This window comes from Acartia tonsa, chromosome 10 (genome assembly GCF_053477335.1).
Source record: "Acartia tonsa isolate MP-2025a chromosome 10, ASM5347733v1, whole genome shotgun sequence".
In the NCBI taxonomy this organism is placed as follows: Eukaryota; Metazoa; Arthropoda; class Copepoda; order Calanoida; family Acartiidae; genus Acartia; species Acartia tonsa.
In genome coordinates this window covers 21,695,096-21,715,162 of record NC_137269.1, presented here as the reverse complement: position 1 = coordinate 21,715,162, position 20,067 = coordinate 21,695,096, and the positions used below count along the sequence as shown (strand labels likewise).

Below are 20,067 nucleotides of genomic sequence, written 5' to 3'. Positions count from 1 at the left end.
TAATAATTAAATCATTAAAAAATTATGTTAAAATATCTAAAACGTCAGCATGTTCATTAGATCTTTTCATGAAAATACCCTTTCTCGAATTTCATTCTTCTGCTAACCTAAAAAGTTACTTTAGGGGCCTAGAAATACATGTACAAAATTTCAGCTCTTTATCTCTACTGGCGACCTAGCGCCAGGCATGTAAAATATCAACAGATAACGGTAGCACGGCGGTTTTAACAATATCTCAGTAATGTGCAGGTTTTAAGCTCTTCTGCATATTTCAATTTAAACACATAAGGCCAAAGATATTATATCCAAAAAATCTTTTGTCAAAGTCTACTCTACACCTAGCGCCAGTCAGTTTTCTAAAATCATGCATTTTATACCTGTGAAAAATGAAATCGCCAGCGCTAGGTGTAGAGTAGACTTTGACAAAAGATTTTTGGGATATCATATCTTAGGCCTTATGTGTTTAAGTTGAAATATGCAGAACACCTAAATTCACCTTCCAAGCCATTCTCTATGCATTTTAAATTTTTTTTATGAAATAATGGGATTTCAAAACTGCCCTTTGAAAAGGCCTAAAAAGTATCTTTTTTTGTCCCTTTTTTCACTGTTTATAGTTACAACTTATTAAGATATTATTCTCAGTTAAAAAAATTGGCGCCTCCAGCACCAAAACCGGCAAAAACAGGCAGTTAAACTTCTGTACCCCTACTTAACCCCCTTACAGACCCCCCCTCTATCTCGGCTCCTGTTACAGATAGAGACGTAAAACTTTTTTCTGGTGGTTCATGTGTATTTTTAGAGAAAATTACTTTTCTAGTCATAGCGGTCAGACCGCTCCTTATCCGCTTTTTAGCGGCCAGTCGCTAAATATTAAAACTGCTGTAGAGCAGCCAATTTTAAAGCTAAGAAAACCAAATTTTATGACAAACTATTATTTTTTATAACAAAAAAAATACCTTTTCTGACCATAGCCGAAACACAACAAATAACGGAAACCGCCAATTTTGGCGGTAAAATGGCGGTTGGCGGCGCTAAATAATATTTCTATCTGTTTATAGTTACAATTTATTAAGATATTATTCTCAGTTAAAAAAAAATTGGCGCTTCCAGCACCAAAACCGGCAAAAACAGGCAGTTAAACTTCTGTACCACTACTTAACCCCCTAACAGACCCCCCCCTCTATCTCGGCTCCTGTTACAGATAGAGACGTAAAACTTTTTTCTGGTGGTTCATATTTCTTTTTAGAGAAAATTACTTTTTCTAGTCATAGCGGTCTGACGGCTTTTTATCCGCTTTTTAGCAGCCAGCCGCTAAATATTAAAACTGCTGTAGAGTTTTAAAGCTAAGAAAACCAAATTTTACGACAAACTATTATTTTTTATAACAAAAAAATACCTTTTCTGACCATCGCCAAAAAACGACAAATAACGTAAAATGGCGGTTGGCGGCGCTAATTAATATTTTTATTTGTTTATGATCACAATAAAAGACTTCATACAAAAACTGGCTGATTAAGGTCCGGAAAGGGGCAACACAATTAATTGTTGAAACTAATGTAATAGATTTTTATTTTAGTCAGATGCCAGACGCAGGCAATTAAATAAATTAACATTCAGAAATAGGAAAGAAAACAAAGTCATTCCTAATTAGGACAGAAGTCACTGGAAATTGATCTAATTGATCTAAGGAAGGCTACTTATCTCCTTAATCTAACAAAATCTAACTTAAGGGAGGTGACTTATGTCCTTTGTCTGACAAATTCTTACATTAGGAAGGCTGCTTATGTCCTTCATCTTGCAAAACTTAGCTTTTCTGTCCTTCACATAGCAAAACCTTACAAAACATAGCTTTTCTGTCCTTCACATAGCAAATTCTTGCAAAACATAGCAAATTCTTGCAGAACATAGCAAATTTTAGCAACACATAGCAAATTCTTGCAAAACATAGCAAATTTTAGCAACACATAGCAAATTCTTGCAAAACATAGCAAGTTCTTGCAAAACATAGCAAATTCTTACAAAACATAGCAAATTCTTGCAAAACACAGCAAAATATTGCAAAACTTAGCTTTTCTGTCCATCAAATAGCTAATTCTTGCAAAACATAGCAAATACTTACAAAACATAGCAAATTCTTGCAAAACATAGCAAATTCTTAGAAAACATAGCTAATTCTTGCAAAACATAGCAAATTCTTGCAAAACATAGCAAATTCTTGGAAAACTTAGCTTTTCTGTCCTTCACATAGCTAATTCTTGCAAAACATAGCAAATTCTTGCAAAACATAGCAAACTCTTACAAAACATAGCAAATTCTTGCAAAACATAGCAAATTCTAACAAAACATAGCAAATTCTTGCAAAACATAGCAAATTCTTACGAAACATAGCAAATTCTTGCAAAATATAGCAAATTCTTACAAAACATAGCAAATTCATAGAAAACTTAGCTTTTCTGTCCTTCACATAGCAAATTCTTAAAAAACATAGCAAATTCTTACAAAACATAGCAAATTCTTGCAAAACATAGCAAATTCTTACAAAACATAGCAAATTCTTGCAAAACATAGCAAATTCTTGCAAAACATAGCAAATTCTTGCAAAACATAGCAAATTCTTGCAAAACATAGCAAATTCTTGGAAAACTTAGCTTTTCTGTCCTTCACATAGCAAATTCTTGCAAAACATAGCAAATTCTTGGAAAACTTAGCTTTTCTGTCCTTCACATAGCAAATTCTTGCAAAACATAGCAAACTCTTACAAAAAGCAAATTCTTACAAAACATAGCAAATTCTTACAAAACATAGCAAATTCTTACGAAACATAGCAATTTTTGCAAAACTGCTGTAGAGTTTTAAAGCTAAGAAAACCAAATTTTACGACAAACTATTATTTTTTATAACAAAAAAATACCTTTTCTGACCATCGCCAAAAAACGACAAATAACGTAAAATGGCGGTTGGCGGCGCTAATTAATATTTTTATTTGTTTATGATCACAATAAAAGACTTCATACAAAAACTGGCTGAATAAGGTCCGGAAAGGGGCAACACAATTAATTGTTGAAACTAATGTAATAGATTTTTATTTTAGTCAGATGCCAGACGCAGGCAATTAAATAAATTAACATTCAGAAATAGGAAAGAAAACAAAGTCATTCCTAATTAGGACAGAAGTCACTGGAAATTGATCTAATTGATCTAAGGAAGGCTACTTATCTCCTTAATCTAACAAAATCTAACTTAAGGGAGGTGACTTATGTCCTTTGTCTGACAAATTCTTACATTAGGAAGGCTGCTTATGTCCTTCATCTTGCAAAACTTAGCTTTTCTGTCCTTCACATAGCAAAACCTTACAAAACATAGCTTTTCTGTCCTTCACATAGCAAATTCTTGCAAAACATAGCAAATTCTTGCAGAACATAGCAAATTTTAGCAACACATAGCAAATTCTTGCAAAACATAGCAAATTTTAGCAACACATAGCAAATTCTTGCAAAACATAGCAAGTTCTTGCAAAACATAGCAAATTCTTACAAAACATAGCAAATTCTTGCAAAACACAGCAAAATATTGCAAAACTTAGCTTTTCTGTCCATCAAATAGCTAATTCTTGCAAAACATAGCAAATTCTTGCAAAACATAGCAAATTCTTACAAAACATAGCAAATTCTTGCAAAACATAGCAAATTCTTGCAAAACATAGCAAATTCTTGCAAAACATAGCAAATTCTTGGAATACTTAGCTTTTCTCTCCTTCACATAGCTAATTCTTGCAAAACATAGCAAATTCTTGGAAAACTTAGCTTTTCTGTCCTTCACATAGCAAATTCTTGCAAAAAATAGCTAATTCTTACAAAACATAGCAAATTCTTACAAAACATAGCAAATTCTTGCAAAACATAGCAAATTCTTACAAAACATAGCAATTCTTGCAAAACATAGCAAATTCTTACAAAACATAGCAAATTCTAGGAAAACTTAGCTTTTCTGTCCTTCACATAGCTAATTCTTGCAAAACATAGCAAACTCTTACAAAAAGCAAATTCTTACAAAACATAGCAAATTCTTACAAAACATAGCAAATTCTTACGAAACATAGCAATTTTTGCAAAACTAGCAAATTCTTGCAATAAGGGTCCCAAACTCAAAAACGAAGTTTCAGCGCGATCCGACCACTGGTTCTTGAGATACGGTGACCTGGTGTCCTTGGTACTGACGGCAAGATTTGGGAAATGGTTCGAATCCTTAGTAAATTTGGCTAAGTCCAAAAATATTTTGACACTTAGTCAAATTTTTAAAGAAAAAAATACCCAGGTGACATCAAGCGTACCTACTGAGAGGACACAAGGTCAAAAATATTCTAAGTGTCAAAAATTCACGCTGAAACTTCGTTTTTGAGTTTGGGACCCTTTTTTGCTATGTTTTGCAAGAATTAGCTATGTGAAGGACAGAAAAGCTATGTTTGGCAAGAATTTGCTATGTTTTGCAAGAATTTGCTATGTTTTGTAAGAATTTGCTATGTTTTGCAAGAATTTGCTATGTTTTGCAAGAATTTGCTATGTTTTGCAAGAATTTGCTATGTTTTGCAAGAATTTGCTATGTTTTGTAAGAATTTGCTATGTTTTGCACGAATTTGCTATGTTTTTTAAGAATTTGCTATGTTTTGCAAGAATTTGCTATGTGAAGGACAGAAAAGCTAAGTTTTCCAAGAATTTGCTATGTTTTGCAAGAATTTGCTATGTGAAGGACAGAAAAGCTAAGTTTTCCAAGAATTTGCTATGTTTTGCAAGAATTTGCTATGTTTTGCAAGAATTTGCTATGTTTTGCAAGAATTTGCTATGTTTTGCAAGAATTTGCTATGTTTTGCAAGAATTTGCTATGTTTTGTAAGAATTTGCTATGTTTTGCAAGAATTTGCTATGTTTTGTAAGAATTTGCTATGTTTTTTAAGAATTTGCTATGTGAAGGACAGAAAAGCTAAGTTTTCTATGAATTTGCTATGTTTTGTAAGAATTTGCTATATTTTGCAAGAATTTGCTATGTTTCGTAAGAATTTGCTATGTTTTGCAAGAATTTGCTATGTTTTGTTAGAATTTGCTATGTTTTGCAAGAATTTGCTATGTTTTGTAAGAGTTTGCTATGTTTTGCAAGAATTTGCTATGTTTTGCAAGAATTAGCTATGTGAAGGACAGAAAAGCTAAGTTTTCCAAGAATTTGCTATGTTTTGCAAGAATTTGCTATGTTTTGCAAGAATTAGCTATGTTTTCTAAGAATTTGCTATGTTTTGCAAGAATTTGCTATGTTTTGTAAGTATTTGCTATGTTTTGCAAGAATTAGCTATGTGAAGGACAGAAAAGCTAAGTTTTCGAATATTTTGCTATGTGATGTACCAAAAACCAATTTTATGCAAGATTTTGCTATGTGAAGGATCAAAAAGCTAGGTTTTGTGAGGTGAAGGGAGGCTACTTATGTCCTCAATCTTGCAAAATCTTTGTTAAGGGAGGCATGTTATGCCCTTCATCTAAAAAATTCTCACATAAGGAAGGCTACTTATGTCCTTCCTAGGAAGGTGACTTCTGTCCTAATTTAGGAATGACTTTGTTTTCTTTCCATGATCCTAGAAATATTATCAATTTGTCTACAAAGGGATAAAAATCAAAATATACAAATCTAATTATTAAAAACATCAAGATGTTCTTTTCCATCCTATTACATATTATCTTTCTTATTTTCCTTTTCAAATGCATGATGTATTTTCAAAATTTAACTGTTGATAGAAAGATTCTGGATCATTGACAGAAAACGAAGTTGCCAGTGATTCTTATGTGCTAGTATGCATAAAATGACTTTAGAAATGTCTTCTGATTTTAGGTGAAAGGTGGATACAATAAGTGAAGGACCTATTTTTATAGTATCTAACAAAAAAAAGTTTATAATCAGTGATAGTGAGAAAAATTGTGTCTATGGTTGTCTTTATATAAACTTTTGTAAAATATTTAATATTGATATAGTGTAAAAAATAATTGTAGTAATATTACCATTCTCCCCTTCAAGGACGTCCAATGTGTTTATTAGGCAGGGGGGGGGGAAGGATATTTTATTTAGGGGGGATAACAGAATGTCTGTTTTTATCTCTCTCTGTACTGAAGGATCTCACTAACTGCTGAACTGATATGGTTCCCCATAACAGGGTAGCTTCTCTTAGGTCCTGGGAAGGTTCATAACTAATTTGGGGGAGGGTAACACCACCTTCCCAAGAAATTGAAAATCTAGGAATCAATCTGATTTGACACACAAAAAGTGTAGAAAAGTATGAATAAATATATATAATTGATCACATGGTACCTTCTGAATAAATTTTGACAAAACAAATAAAAATGAGGGACAACAAAACTTATGTAGTACAATAAAAAAATATGTATTTTTTTTGTTATAAAAAATAATAGTTTGTCATAAAATTTGGTTTTCTTAGCTTTAAAATTGGCTGCTCTACAGCAGTTTTAATATTTAGCGACTGGCCGCTAAAAAGCGGATAAGGAGCGGTCTGACCGCTATGACTAGAAAAGTAATTTTCTCTAAAAATACACATGAACCACCAGAAAAAAGTTTTACGTCTCTATCTGTAACAGGAGCCGAGATAGAGGGGGGGTCTGTTAGGGGGTTAAGTAGGGGTACTGAAGTTTAACTGCCTGTTTTTGTCAGTTTTGGTGCTGGAGGCGCCAATTTTTTTTAACTGAGAATAATATCTTAATAAGTTGTAACTATAAACAGTGAAAAAAGGGACAAAAAAAGATATTTTTTAGGCCTTTTCAAAAGGCAGTTTTGAAATCCCGTTATTTCATAAAAACAATTAAAATGCACAGAGAATGGCTTGGAAGGTGAATTTAGGTGTTCTGCATATTTCAACTTAAACACATAAGGCCTAAGATATGATATCCCAAAAATCTTTTGTCAAAGTCTACTCTACACCTAGCGCTGGCGATATCATTTTTCACAGGTATAAAATGCATGATTTTAGAAAACTGACTGGCGCTAGGTGTAAAGTAGACTTTGACAAAAGATTTTTTGGATATAATATCTTTGGCCTTATGTGTTTAAATTGAAATATGCAGAAGAGCTTAAAACCTGCACATTACTGAGATATTGTTAAAACCGCCGTGCTACCGTTATCTGTTGATATTTTACATGCCTGGCGCTAGGTCGCCAGTAGAGATAAAGAGCTGAAATTTTGCACATGTATTTCTAGGCCCCTAAAGTAACTTTTTAGGTTAGCAGAAGAATGAAATTCGAGAATGGGTATTTTCATGAAAAGATCTAATGTGTATCATTTTTTATTTTATAAGTAAAGGGGAACTAAATTTGATATCTAATTAATAGGTTTATTTAAAAAATCAGTTGATTTTACAAAACTTTTTTTTATATTTGATAGAAAATACAAATGTAAATGTTTTAAGAAAATCACTTCTTTAGATTTAGAAAAACAATCTATCTTCATTTATTATTTCTTTTTCGAATCAACAAATGTTACCAAACAATTTTCATTTTGTGGTAAAATTAACTTTTACTACAAAAATCACGAAACCTTTGTCAGCAAAAAAAATCATAAAAAACTGTATATTTAAGTAGCGCAGCTACTCTAACATGACGGAGTTGCAGGTACTTTAGTCTGGCCGAGTCACTAGGTTTTACTAAGCCTAATCAGTCCAGTTGGGTGATGGAAATTATTTCTGTTAGCTTGAAGATTCGGCGTTATCATCCCCCCCCCCCCGAAAGAACTATGACTCTGGCAGAGAACGCAATTAAAAAAAAAATATTTTAGGTTAGTTTATAGGCTATGGGGCCGAGCGCTGCGGCTAGGCCGGCTAAGGGGCCGATCGCTGCGGCTAGGCAGGCAAGGGTGCCGAGCATCGCTGCCTGAGTTCTGTCAGGGGGGTTAGGAAAAGTATCAAAATATTTAAAATTGAAAAAAAAATCTTAAGAGGATAATAATAATAATACAAAATTGGAAGTTGGTGGAATATGAATTCTATTAAATAATCTGAAAATAAAAATGTTTTTTTTTTAATTTATGAAACCCTTGTAATATCTTAAAGTACTTTCACTTTACGTTGTGACAAACGGACCTACGGGGATATAAACGGACCTACGGGGATATAAACCTGGTCATAGAGTAGCTGCACTTTTCTCAATTCTTACTTGATTAATTCTTTTCCTTTCTGTTCCAGAATATTTGTTATCTGCTCTTGTATGAACCCAAGTAGTAACTAAATAGATGGATAGATAAATAGATGGTTCTAGTATATTTGTTATCTGCTCTTGTATGAACCCAAGTAGTAACTAAATAGATAGATAGATAAATAGATGGTTCAAGTTTATTTGCTATCTGCTCTTGTATGAACCCAAGTAGTAACTAAATAGATAGATAGATAAATAGATGGTTCCAGTATATTTGTTATCTGCTCTTGTATGAACCCAAGTAGTAACTAAATAGATAGATAGATAAATAGATGGTTCCAGTTTATTTGTTATCTGCTCTTGTATGAACCCAAGTAGTAACTAAATAGATAGATAGATAAATAGATGGTTCCAGTATATTTGTTATCTGCTCTTGTATGAACCCAAGTAGTAACTAAATAGATAGATAGATAAATAGATGGTTCCAGTATATTTGTTATCTACTCTTGTATGAACCCAAGTAGTAACTAAATAGATAGATAGATAGATAGATGGTTCCAGTATATTTGTTATCTGCTCTTGTTTGAACCCAAGTAGTAACTAAATAGATAGATAGATAGATAGATGGTTCCAGTATATTTGTTATCTACTCTTGTATGAACCAAAGTAGTAACTAAATAGATAGATAGATAGATAGATGGTTTCAGTATATTTGTTATCTGCTCTTGTATGAACCCAAGTAGTAACTAAATAGATAGATAGATAAATAGATGGTTCCAGTATATTTGTTATCTGCTCTTGTATGAACCCAAGTAGTAACTAAATAGATAGATAGATAAATATATGGTTCCAGTATATTTGTTATTTGCTCTTGTATGAACCCAAGTAGTAACTAAATAGATAGATAGATAAATATATGGTTCCAGTATATTTGTTATCTGCTCTTGTATGAACCCAAGTAGTAACTAAATAGATAGATAGATAAATAGATGGTTCCAGTATATTTGTTATCTGCTCTTGTATGAACCCTAGTAGTAACTAAATAGATAGATAGATAAATAGATGGTTCCAGTATATTTGTTATCTGCTCTTGTATGAACCCAAGTAGTAACTAAATAGATAGATAGATAAATAGATGGTTCCAGTTTATTTGTTATCTGCTCTTGTATGAACCCTAGGAGTAACTAAATAGATAGATAGATAAATAGATAGTTTGATAGATAAATAGATGGTCAATTAGATAAATATAAGGATAGATAGATAAATAGATGGGTAGAGAGCCACAGTCGCAACCTTGTTCATATTAGCCGGGGACAAGGTATAGTGATTCTGACAAACAATTATATATAAAAATCTACCCCACAACCATCTTCCCTCATTACTCCCCTTCTTAACCACTTCCCTTTAGTTACATCAAAAACAAATATTTCATTTTCGTTAATTTCGAATGGAAATAATTGGCTGAATAATAATAGGCCCTGATATTAGATAAAGAATAAGAAATAAAATAAGCCGCAGCCACTTTAAGCCTCACCAAGCCTATATTTCCCTCAGCAGCGGCTCCGACTAAACTGCAGCCGCGAAGTTTGAATTTAGCCGCAAGGATCGGCTGTTGTACTTTTATAGATTATTTCATGATAATATTGTATTAGTAATTTTTAATATCAATAGAGCACATATTTGGTTAGATGAATGAATCTTTTCTGCAAAAAAATTCTCTAGCTAATAACCACAGCGTGTTAGGAAAGAAAAGAAGTTTTTAAAAATTACACCAAAAGAACATCACTATTGGAGCGACATTGATTTGTAGAAAAATAAATAGTCAATAAATCCAAAGTATTTCTTTAATAGATTTAAATTTCTATATTTAGTTTTCTCTGAATTTCCATCGGTTTTAAACGATTATTTCTGTTTTAGCTAAGTACTATTTATTCTGTAATTGTTACCAGAAAGCCCGTGCTCTTTTTAAAACATTCTGAATTTTGATTTATAAATTGATATTCTGCTTATTAAGTTTTAACACTTTACAAGTGTACATGTTCATTTGTTCTGTTTACTTCAGAACTTTGCTTTTGTGGATGTTGTCATCAATGTTTTCTTATGCCTAAACCCCTCAGGACATATACCTGAGACCCATAATCCTACCCTGTATCCAGTATCCTAGCCGGACCTAAAGTAGAAAACTACCAGAAGAAAATCTCCTTCCCCTTTATGTTATATCTGTTTCAAAATAATAAGGGGATGTATGTGTTCGACTAGGCATTTTAAAAAAGACTGCTAATTGTTTCATCATCATCAGGCGCATCTCTCTTTTTGACTGTGAAGGCCAGAGAATACGGACACCTTGTTCCTCCATGAATTCCTGCTGTCTTTGGCAAGTTTCTCAGCTTCTCCCCATGTTGATTTTAAATTAATTAGGTCTTTTTCAGTGCTCTGCCTTAAGGTCATTTTTGGTCGTCCCTGTTTACGTTTACCAGTGGTGGGGTTCCATTTTAAGCACTTTTTGGAAACCTATTTTGTTCCATTCTGAACACATATCCTAGCAACCTTAGTCTTTTATATTTAACTTCTGCTTCAATACTATTGCACTTGGTCTTAGCATACAGCTCAAGGTTTGATATTTTGTTTGGCCAGAATATTTTGCAAATTCTTCTTAAGCAACTATTGTGACTAAAGCATAAACTAGAGGAAAAACATGTTCAATATCTATACAATTTTGCTTTCATTTTGTAATAAGTTTTAACTCAAACCTCTTTTGATTTCTAGCACATAGTGATAGTGTACAACTCTGATCTTATGACATATTTCTAACATCATTGGATTTCATTTACATTTCATATAGTTATCTTAATAAGTTATTGATCTAATTTTGTAGGATTATAATCAAAACTATTAACTCATTTTTTCCGTGTGTATGATTTGTTGTACTTCGATATATACAATGTGTTGTCATCCTTGTTTTTTTTATTAACTTTAAAATAAATTTTATAGTAAATGTGTCAAATCAGACATTTTTCTTAATAAAATATTGAACATATATTTTAGATGATAAAGGAATATCAAATCCATAAAAAGCGAAGCCATAGCAAACTTAAAAATTTTAGATAGTAGCAAAATAAGCTATGTTGAAAATTGACAAAATAGATTTAATTTATTTTGGACTTTCACTTTTGGGAGGGAATGTAGATAAATAACAAAATATGATCATTATATTGAAATTTTTTTTATAATCCATCATCAAACAATGACGATTTTGTCAACTTATGAAATTAAACAGACGTACTTAGTTACTTAGTACGTAGTCATGCAGTGATGAGTTAAATAGTTGCTTCGTCCCTAAAAATATTGCTAACACTTTTAAGGAAAAGTGTTTTAATAAAAACATATTTAAAATTTTTTTAGCAACATATATTGTACTTGAAATCAAATTCCACAAACTGCCACTAGCTCAGGGCAATGAACGTTAAATAGGTGTACTGTACACCCCCGATTACAATAAACAAAATTTATTCTACTTTAATGTGAACTTATCAGTGTTAAAGTTTCACAATCCAAAGTCTCTTCCCTTCTCTTAAAATAAATTATCCACTTAGCGCAATAAATTTATTATAGTCATAGAAAATCGTTAAAAATCTTAATCCATACAACTTCTGATTTCTCACAGTCTTTACCAATAGTAGGCAACATTATAAAAAATAACTTTACCTCTGAATTATAGCGATAGCTTAAATTTGAATGAGACTTCTATATATACAATATTGATTGATTTTAAGTCACATCCCCAAAAATTACTGTTTTCTCATTTTTCCATTAAAAGTATTTTTAGCCTTGTCTGGAATCTAATGAATGTAACTAATTTTGGCTTTCTTTAAAATTTAGATATAATACAAAAACACTTGAAAAAAACTTATTTTTAGATTTAATCAACTCTTGTATAGAAATGTTTAGAAGCTGGAGGAAATTAAGTAAATTGTCAAAACCAGGTTTAGAATTTAAACATTTTTACATGGATTTTTTATGAAAATTTTCATTAAATATTAAAAATATATATTTTTCGAAAACTTATTCACGATTGAGCAACTTTGAAAATTAAGCTTTTACTCTGTGACTAAATTTTTAGTGGCGAAAGGGAAATGCAATTTTCTATGCTGCTGTTGAAGTTAGACGGCTGAATTTTTTATGAGGATTCCCTATTCCTATAAGCATCAATTATATAAGTTACTTGTTCGTCAGTCTGTCGGTCAGCATAAACAGACATTAATTTTTTTATTGTTATTTAAGAAAGGTTTCGTGATTTCTATAAATTATTGCATATTTATCATCTGAAGACCTTCTTTATAATTCATTATGTCCGTTTGTCCTTTCATGAATTTTAGTGCTTGGCTATTTATGGATGTTGTCATCCTTGTTCAATGTACAAACATTAACTATCTAATTATGATACCAAGCTGTATCAAAGAATTACCAATAATTAAAGTTAGTTATAAAAATTCAGAGATAAAGTCGAGTTGAGCACTTATTGGTGAAAAATTCATCAATTAATATTGGTTCCCATAGTTTGCTTATTTTTTAAAAATCGGTGCTCTCCCTTTTTTGAAATACATCAAAAATAATGGATTAGAGGTTGGTTTCTAACACCTGCGGGGGGCCTTAACCAAACCTAAGTGTGACATTAAAGTAATACACAAACAATCATATTTTCAATTTATCTAAAAAAGTGGGAGGGGGATTTTTGTGCCTGACTAGACACTTTAAGGATAACTGACAAATTGATTACATAATTAAATTGTTTACTTTATTACACCAATTATGATCATTATGTTATTTTTGGAGTATTCATATTAATGTTTTTTTTCTAGAAATTATTCTTTATCAATTTATAATAAAGCAAAAAACTGAAAATTATTCTTTCTGTTTGAAAAACTTAATTTTCTCATTTCCTTCTTTTTCTGTTGATTAATTGATAATAATTTTTTATAATGGCTTCCTTTTACAAAATATATATTTTATTATTAATTTTGTATGACCTAATTTTTAATGTTAGACAAAAATTATATACGTGACAGCCGCAGTATTTAACATGCTCTAGCAGTTAAAATGGCGTCTGAACACAGCTTTAGACATTAGCCGCTAGCAAGTAAAAATCGGCAAGTGTATTCTCCCCCAACCTACCCCCCCCCCCTACCGGCCTCCCTACCTAATTAAATCTCAAGCCGCGAGCTGCTTTATCGATTATTAATTGAGGCCTTGCTATTTCAACCTTGTTTTCTAAGCAGGACTGTTATATTTTATGTTTATTTTTTTAAAAATTAAAATCATATCAGCTAAAATGATATCTTTAAATCGATTTAAAATTATTTGGATGTAATCTAGTTGACTAAAATATCGATAACCCCATCCACCCCCTTTTCTCCATTCGCTCCCTTTCTATTGGATGAACGAACAGACAAATAAATGAGGTCCATATTAGCAGCCTAAATAGACTGTCACCCTGTCAATATATCCATCTATAATTATGAACATAAAGAACAAGTAGTCGTCTAATACCCTTCTAGAGTTACAAAAAAAGAAATTAATAATTATATTTCGACTGGTTTTAACCGCCAAACTGTGTTGCTTTTATTAATAGTGCTTTGATTAGTTATCAGCACCATGACTACCGACTTTCCAACCAGCTGGCAAAACAAGACATAGAGCAGTTTTGAATTATAAAGATAGGAAATTAAACTTACCTTTTTTCCTATCCAATTTAGAGGACCCAAGCCTAAATAAAACATGAGGATAATAATTTAATTTCTCGTATTCATTCGAATCCGGTGGATAGGAACCGGTTCTCATCCATACGAAAAAACTATGTCTAGCATCGTATTATATCCAGTTTTCTACGAATATAGAAATGTACAATCATAAGATTAAAACTAGTTTTTTTAGCTGGTGCCTTTTGCACCACGGGGCTAAAAAACTAGTTTTAATCTTATAATTGTACATTCTATATCCGCGGAAAGCCGTTTATAATACGATACGAGAAATAACTATTCTCGTATTCATTCGAATCCGGTGGATAAGAACCGGTTCTCATCCACACGAAAAAACTATGTCTAGCATTGATTATATCCAGCTTTCTACGAATATAAAAATGTACAATCATAAGATTAAAACTGGTTTTAATCTTATAATTGTACATTCTTTATCCGCGGAAAGCTGTTTATAATACGATGCGAGAAATAACTATTAATTTTAAACAAAACTCTTTGTGCAAATCCACGTACATCATTACAATTTGATTTTTAGAAGCATATGTAATCTATGATTAGAAGCATATCTAATCTATGATTAGAAGCAAAGCTAATCTATAATTTACTTTGTCTGTCCGTACGTCCATAATGATGTGGGGAACAGGTTATTTTCTCGGCTGATATTTAAGATAGACTTCTACAAACAGTCATGCTGCAAAAATATAAATATGAAAACGTTTAAAAAAATAAAAGGTTTTGTTGTTATACAAATATATTCGTAATTTATGACCATTGAACATCTGAGGTGGATTCTTTAAAAAAATTTGCTCCACTAATCGCTTAGTGGGGCAAAATTGTTTTCGTGAAAAATCCACCAAAATCACATAAAAAATCTACAAAAATTAAACAAAATCATAGAAGGGTTATTAACATAAGATTTTATTTAATTTTTGTAGATTTTTTATGTGATTTTGGAGGATTTTTCACGAAAACAATTTTGCCCCACTAAGCGATTAGTGGGGCAAATTTTTAAAAAAGAATTCACCTCTGCTCTTTAAATTACTTTGTCAGTCCATCCATATTTTTTTTGTGCGGTGCTATTTATGGATGTTGACACCTTAATCATAAATTAATAGTTATTTCTCAAATAGTATTATAAACAGCTTTCCGCGGATATAGAATGTACAATTAGAAGATTAAAACCAGTTTATTATATTCGTAGAAAGCTGGATATAATACGATGCTAGACATAGTTTTTTTTCGTATGGATGAGAACCGGTTCCTATCCACCGGATTCGAATGAATACGAGAAAATTAATACAAAACCCAAGTAACACCCAATTGAATATTCTAGAAAATAGCATATCACCGAAACCCAAGTACCACACAATTGAATATTCTAGCTAATAGCATATCACCCAAACCCGTGTAACGCTCCCCCTTGAATTTAATGAAATTTTATAACTCTTTTTTTTTTGAAAAAAAGTACATAGATTTTTACCTTCTAAACCAATACTCAGACCATTCATCTGTTTGACGGTATATTCTAAAACAAAATTTTTAATTTATAAAAGAAAAACAAGGATTATAACATCCATAAAAGCGAAGCTCTGAAACAGTTGGACAAACAAACATTAACACAGAACTCAAAAAAGCAGAATATTAAACTTAAGTCTAAACAAAATTGCATGATAATTTATTGCAAAACTTCTTAATTACAGGATACTATTTAGGGACATACATTTTTAGGACTTGATTATAGAGATTCTTTGCTTATAACATTGTACTTTGTGGTAATAGTAATCAGTATTACAAACATCAGCATGTTTTAAATGGACTTACTGATTTTTTGACAACAATTAAAGAATTGCTACGCATTCTAAATCATACCTAAATAATATAGGAATCATCATGCAATTCTAACTGTTGAAATTAACGAAACGAAATTAACTTACGGACGGACGGACCTACCCTAATAAGAAAAAAAGCTTTTCTTTTTAAAATGTTGAAAATCTACTAAAGTTAAGCTGAACATTCATATTTTTTCAAATAGCCGTAAAAACATAGAAACAGGGAGGTCCAAGCTTTTTATTTTGAGGGGGTAAAATGAGAGTTTTCAAAGGTTTGAGAGGGATAACATAATGTATTTTAAAATTGTTGATCTGGGTAAGATGAGGAGTTTCAAAGCTTGGGGGGTTAAACACAACTTTACCCCCACCCTTGGACTACTATGCATACAATTTTATTTTTGTTTTGTTTTAGGTGTTCAATAGAAGTAGAAGTGAAGCCTAAAGTTGTGAATGATGAGCTATTTTTATTCCCTCGGGCAAAAAATATTCATTCCTAAACAAAAAAAACTGGATAGAAATACCCCATTTACCAAAACAGCTTAAAGTGCCTCCAAAAATATGACGTCATACCAGGGGCGTCCAAGCTTTTTATTTTTTTTTTTGGGGGGGGGGTAAAATTTTTTTGTTAGGGGTAAATTTTAAATAGGTGGGTAAAATGAAAAATATTTTGGTAGGCTAGTATACATTGTAATGACCAATGATAAAATTTATTACTTAAATATTTCAAAATTTAGAGTGTTGTGCTAAAAAATATTTAGAAAACAGTACACTTGTAGTACAAAAACTTTAATTTAAAAGAAGAAAAAAACAAATATATGAGAAGCCAGAATAAGAAGAAAAATATAGAGTTTTACTTTGTTAATATGCGTAGTTTTTCTAGCATTTTCCCTATAGGCTTAAATGATTTTAAAAAGTATTTTTTTCATATCGGTACTTTCTGCAGATTGGTGAAAGATTAATTACTCGGCAAGGCCTATACAAGTTTAGGCAGCCACACAAAGTCTTCAAAGCTTTAATTCTGATAATTGAAGGGGGAGGGAATCAAAATGTTAATAATCCCAAATATATTTTTTATGTGGGGGGGGGGGGGGATAAATAAAACCTACGTTTTTGCATATGAAGTTCACATGCTTTGCAGAAAATTAATGCTTTGAACCAAAGTCCAAAAGTACCCTTCCTTCTAAATTTTTCAATGTGGGGTATTTGCCTAAAATACCCACAAATTTTGTGTCGATGCAGAGTATGATAATAAATAGTTTTTAATAAGAGATCTGTTAGTCATGGAAATATCATTCTTGTATCACACATTACATAAAAATTAAAACTTAAATTGAATGTTTTTCTTTAAAAAGTTAAGGATTTTCTATTAATAAAATTTGTCATATAAGAACTGAAGAAAAAGTTGGTCTATTCATAAAAGTGCTGAACTTTGTAAAATCTAAATTGAAAAGAATTATTAACAAGGATGATAACAAACATAAAAAGCGTTTTTTGGTGCAATTCTTTAATCATACTGCACATTTGTACTATTCTTATATAAAAAAACTAGCGGCTTCGCCCCTAGCCTCTAGGGGCTTTGCCCCAAGAGGTATAATTACATCTTCTATTACTTACCCAGCAGAACGGATCGCAAATTTTCGCACCTACCCAGCAGGAAAACATTTTCTCGTTTAAATAACGAATTCGCAAAATTCGTAAAAGCGTAAAAAGCGTTTTTTGGTGCAATTCTTTAATCATACTGCACATTTGTACTATTCTTATATAAAAAAACTAGCGGCTTCGCCCCTAGCCTCTAGGGGCTTTGCCCCAAGAGGTATAATTACATCTTCTATTACTTACCCAGCAGAACGGATCGCAAATTTTCGCACCTACCCAGCAGGAAAACATTTTCTCGTTTAAATAACGAATTCGCAAAATTCGTAAAAAAATAGTCTAATGTGTTCTCAAGAAAATTTTTTTTTTAGAAGGTTAAATTTTCATTTTTGGGGGGTGGGGGTGTCCCACCCCCCAAGAAAATAGCTTAAAACCACCACAGGACCGATAGGTATATACCCTGAAGAGTAGAATCCAATCGATTCAGTGGTTACTGAGATCTTGAGCTTCAGACAGACGGACAGACGGACGGACGGATGGACAGACATCAAGCTACTTTGTATTATAGATATTAAATATAAGGAAAATGAATAAAACCAAGAAATGGTTAATTTTAATTTATTCTAAGCAAACTTCAAAATAAACTTTTTTGTATGTTCTATGAATGCGGGTAAAATAAAAACAATCTAAAAGTAAAATGTCGAATAAAAATTAAAATGCTACCCCTCTAACTATAACATCTAATATGATTTTTTTGAAGTGTTTAAACTGTACTATTTTTCTATAATTAAGATGTGGACGTCCATCCGTAAGCATGTGACGGTAAGCTCTTTTTGTTAATTTAGGAATGTTAGAATTGTCCTCTCGATTTCAAACTCTGGATGAAGATACCTGTAACAATTAGGTACAAGAAAGACCGTAAGTTCAATCAGTCTAAGTTTATATACCTACAATTTCGTTATTCTTTCAATTTGATATTTTGCTTATTACGTTTTGACACTCTACAAGTGTTCATGTTTGTTTGTTTTTCTGTTTGATTTCAGACCTTCGCTTTTATGGATGTTATCATCCTTGTTATAGATTACACTGTTCTTTTTTTGCCATTTAAAAACTTTTTTTTGTTTTATGGCAACATAATAATTTGAAATTCTACATGTTAATTTATTCAACTTATTACAATAAATATAAAATCTTCATTATTAAATTATTAAGAGGTTTGTGGTTTTTTGGTCCATAAATATAAATTAGAAAATCAAAAGTATTTTAAATAGGGTGGGTCGATTTTGGACATTTTTTTTCTGAGGCCAAAGCGGGGATCTGCACTCAATTTATATAGATATAATACACCTCTGGTTGATTTAAAATTTATCCTAAGTCTTAAAACCGCTGACGACCAGACATTCAATTGTATAGCTATTTGTAAATGGGAGTCAAAAATTTATTGAATCAGAACTATGGCTTCATGGTGCTCCCTGGAAATGCCTTGAGGAGCTGAGTCAGGAACTTTTGTCCGTTTCAAAAAATCTCGTTCCTAGCCTGAGAAAATCTAAAAAACCTCTACAAATTGGACAATTCTCAATAAACCTTAAAATTTTTTGGTTTTTTAGTGATTTCTGAGGATAGGAACGAGATATTTTGAAACGGACAAAAGTTCCTGATTCAGCTCCTCAAGGCCTTTCCAGGGAGCACCATGAAGCCATAGTTCTGATTCAAATTTTTTTTGAATGTCGTCTTTGCATACTAATAAGTAATGAATTATATTTTTAAGTGGTCGTGTTCTAAAACTCAATTTTTTAAAATTCTTTTTCGGTCAGAAATTTTTTTAAGGTTAATTTTATCTGTTGCATATCCCCGCTTTGTCTAATTCCGATATGAACCCACCCTAATATTAAACGCCATCATAAAGTCTAACTAACCAAAATTATACAAGGCTACTATACAATTATCAAGGTTACTCTATAATTCACTTTGTCAAACCATCCGTCAGCCTGTCTGTCAACAGTCTGTAACGCTATAGGGGAAATGGTATTTATTCAGCTGTTAGTAAAGCTAAACCTTTGAATATTAAGATTACCATCAACATCGGGCATATTTAAGAATATAAAGCCCATAGCAGTCCAGCTGCTTAAAGCAGCTTTTTAGATGCTTTTATTAAAATAAATAATCTATTGATCTATTGTTGGAGATTCAGTATGCTTTAAAAGTTTCTTTTTTATTTCTTGAATTATTAAACGTTATTACCAGTTGACCATAAGCACATCCTTTTATATAAAGTAGTAAGGTTTTTTTTATCTTTAGCATAATATTTTGAACTGAAACGATTGAATTCTCCACTTTAAAGAAGCTTCACATATTACCCGGTAAGGTTTTTGGATATTTCTTTATTATCATTATGGATTCACTAGATGCTAAGGACGTAACCGATAGTAATTTATAAGGAAAAAGTAAAAAAAATGTGTACACTTCTGATAATGGTAACATTATTAGTCTTATTGTGTGATAAAGATAGAAATAAATCTAAGCTGTATTATCCTTCTAATATTTGACTTTCCAGTAGGGCTTCGGATTTATATCCGCTGGATTATAATCGGTTCTCAGCCATACTAAAAAAACATGTTTAGCATCGCATTACAGATATTTTTCCAGGAATATTTAAATACGAATCTTAAAATTTGTTAGCTCGGTCCTTCTGCCCCTCGGGCCTAATAAAACTGG

The 20,067-nt window shown here is 31.6% G+C and overlaps 1 protein-coding gene across 2 annotated transcripts in view; it reads right to left on the bottom strand.

Moving 5' to 3' along the window:
- LOC145329640 (uncharacterized) overlaps nucleotides 1-20,067 on the bottom strand; it is a 49,327-nt gene that overhangs the window by 1,660 nt on the left and 27,600 nt on the right. Inside the window, exons 9-11 of one of the 2 annotated variants that reach the window (XM_080173968.1) lie at nucleotides 15,411-15,455; nucleotides 13,907-13,938; nucleotides 8,196-8,263 (exon numbers count right to left, since the gene is read on the bottom strand). In XM_080173968.1, the coding sequence (XP_080030094.1) occupies nucleotides 8,196-8,263; nucleotides 13,907-13,938; nucleotides 15,411-15,455 (145 nt within the window). The remainder of the gene's footprint in view (nucleotides 1-8,195; nucleotides 8,264-13,906; nucleotides 13,939-15,410; nucleotides 15,456-20,067) is intronic. The other variant, XM_080173969.1, reaches the window with a different exon arrangement.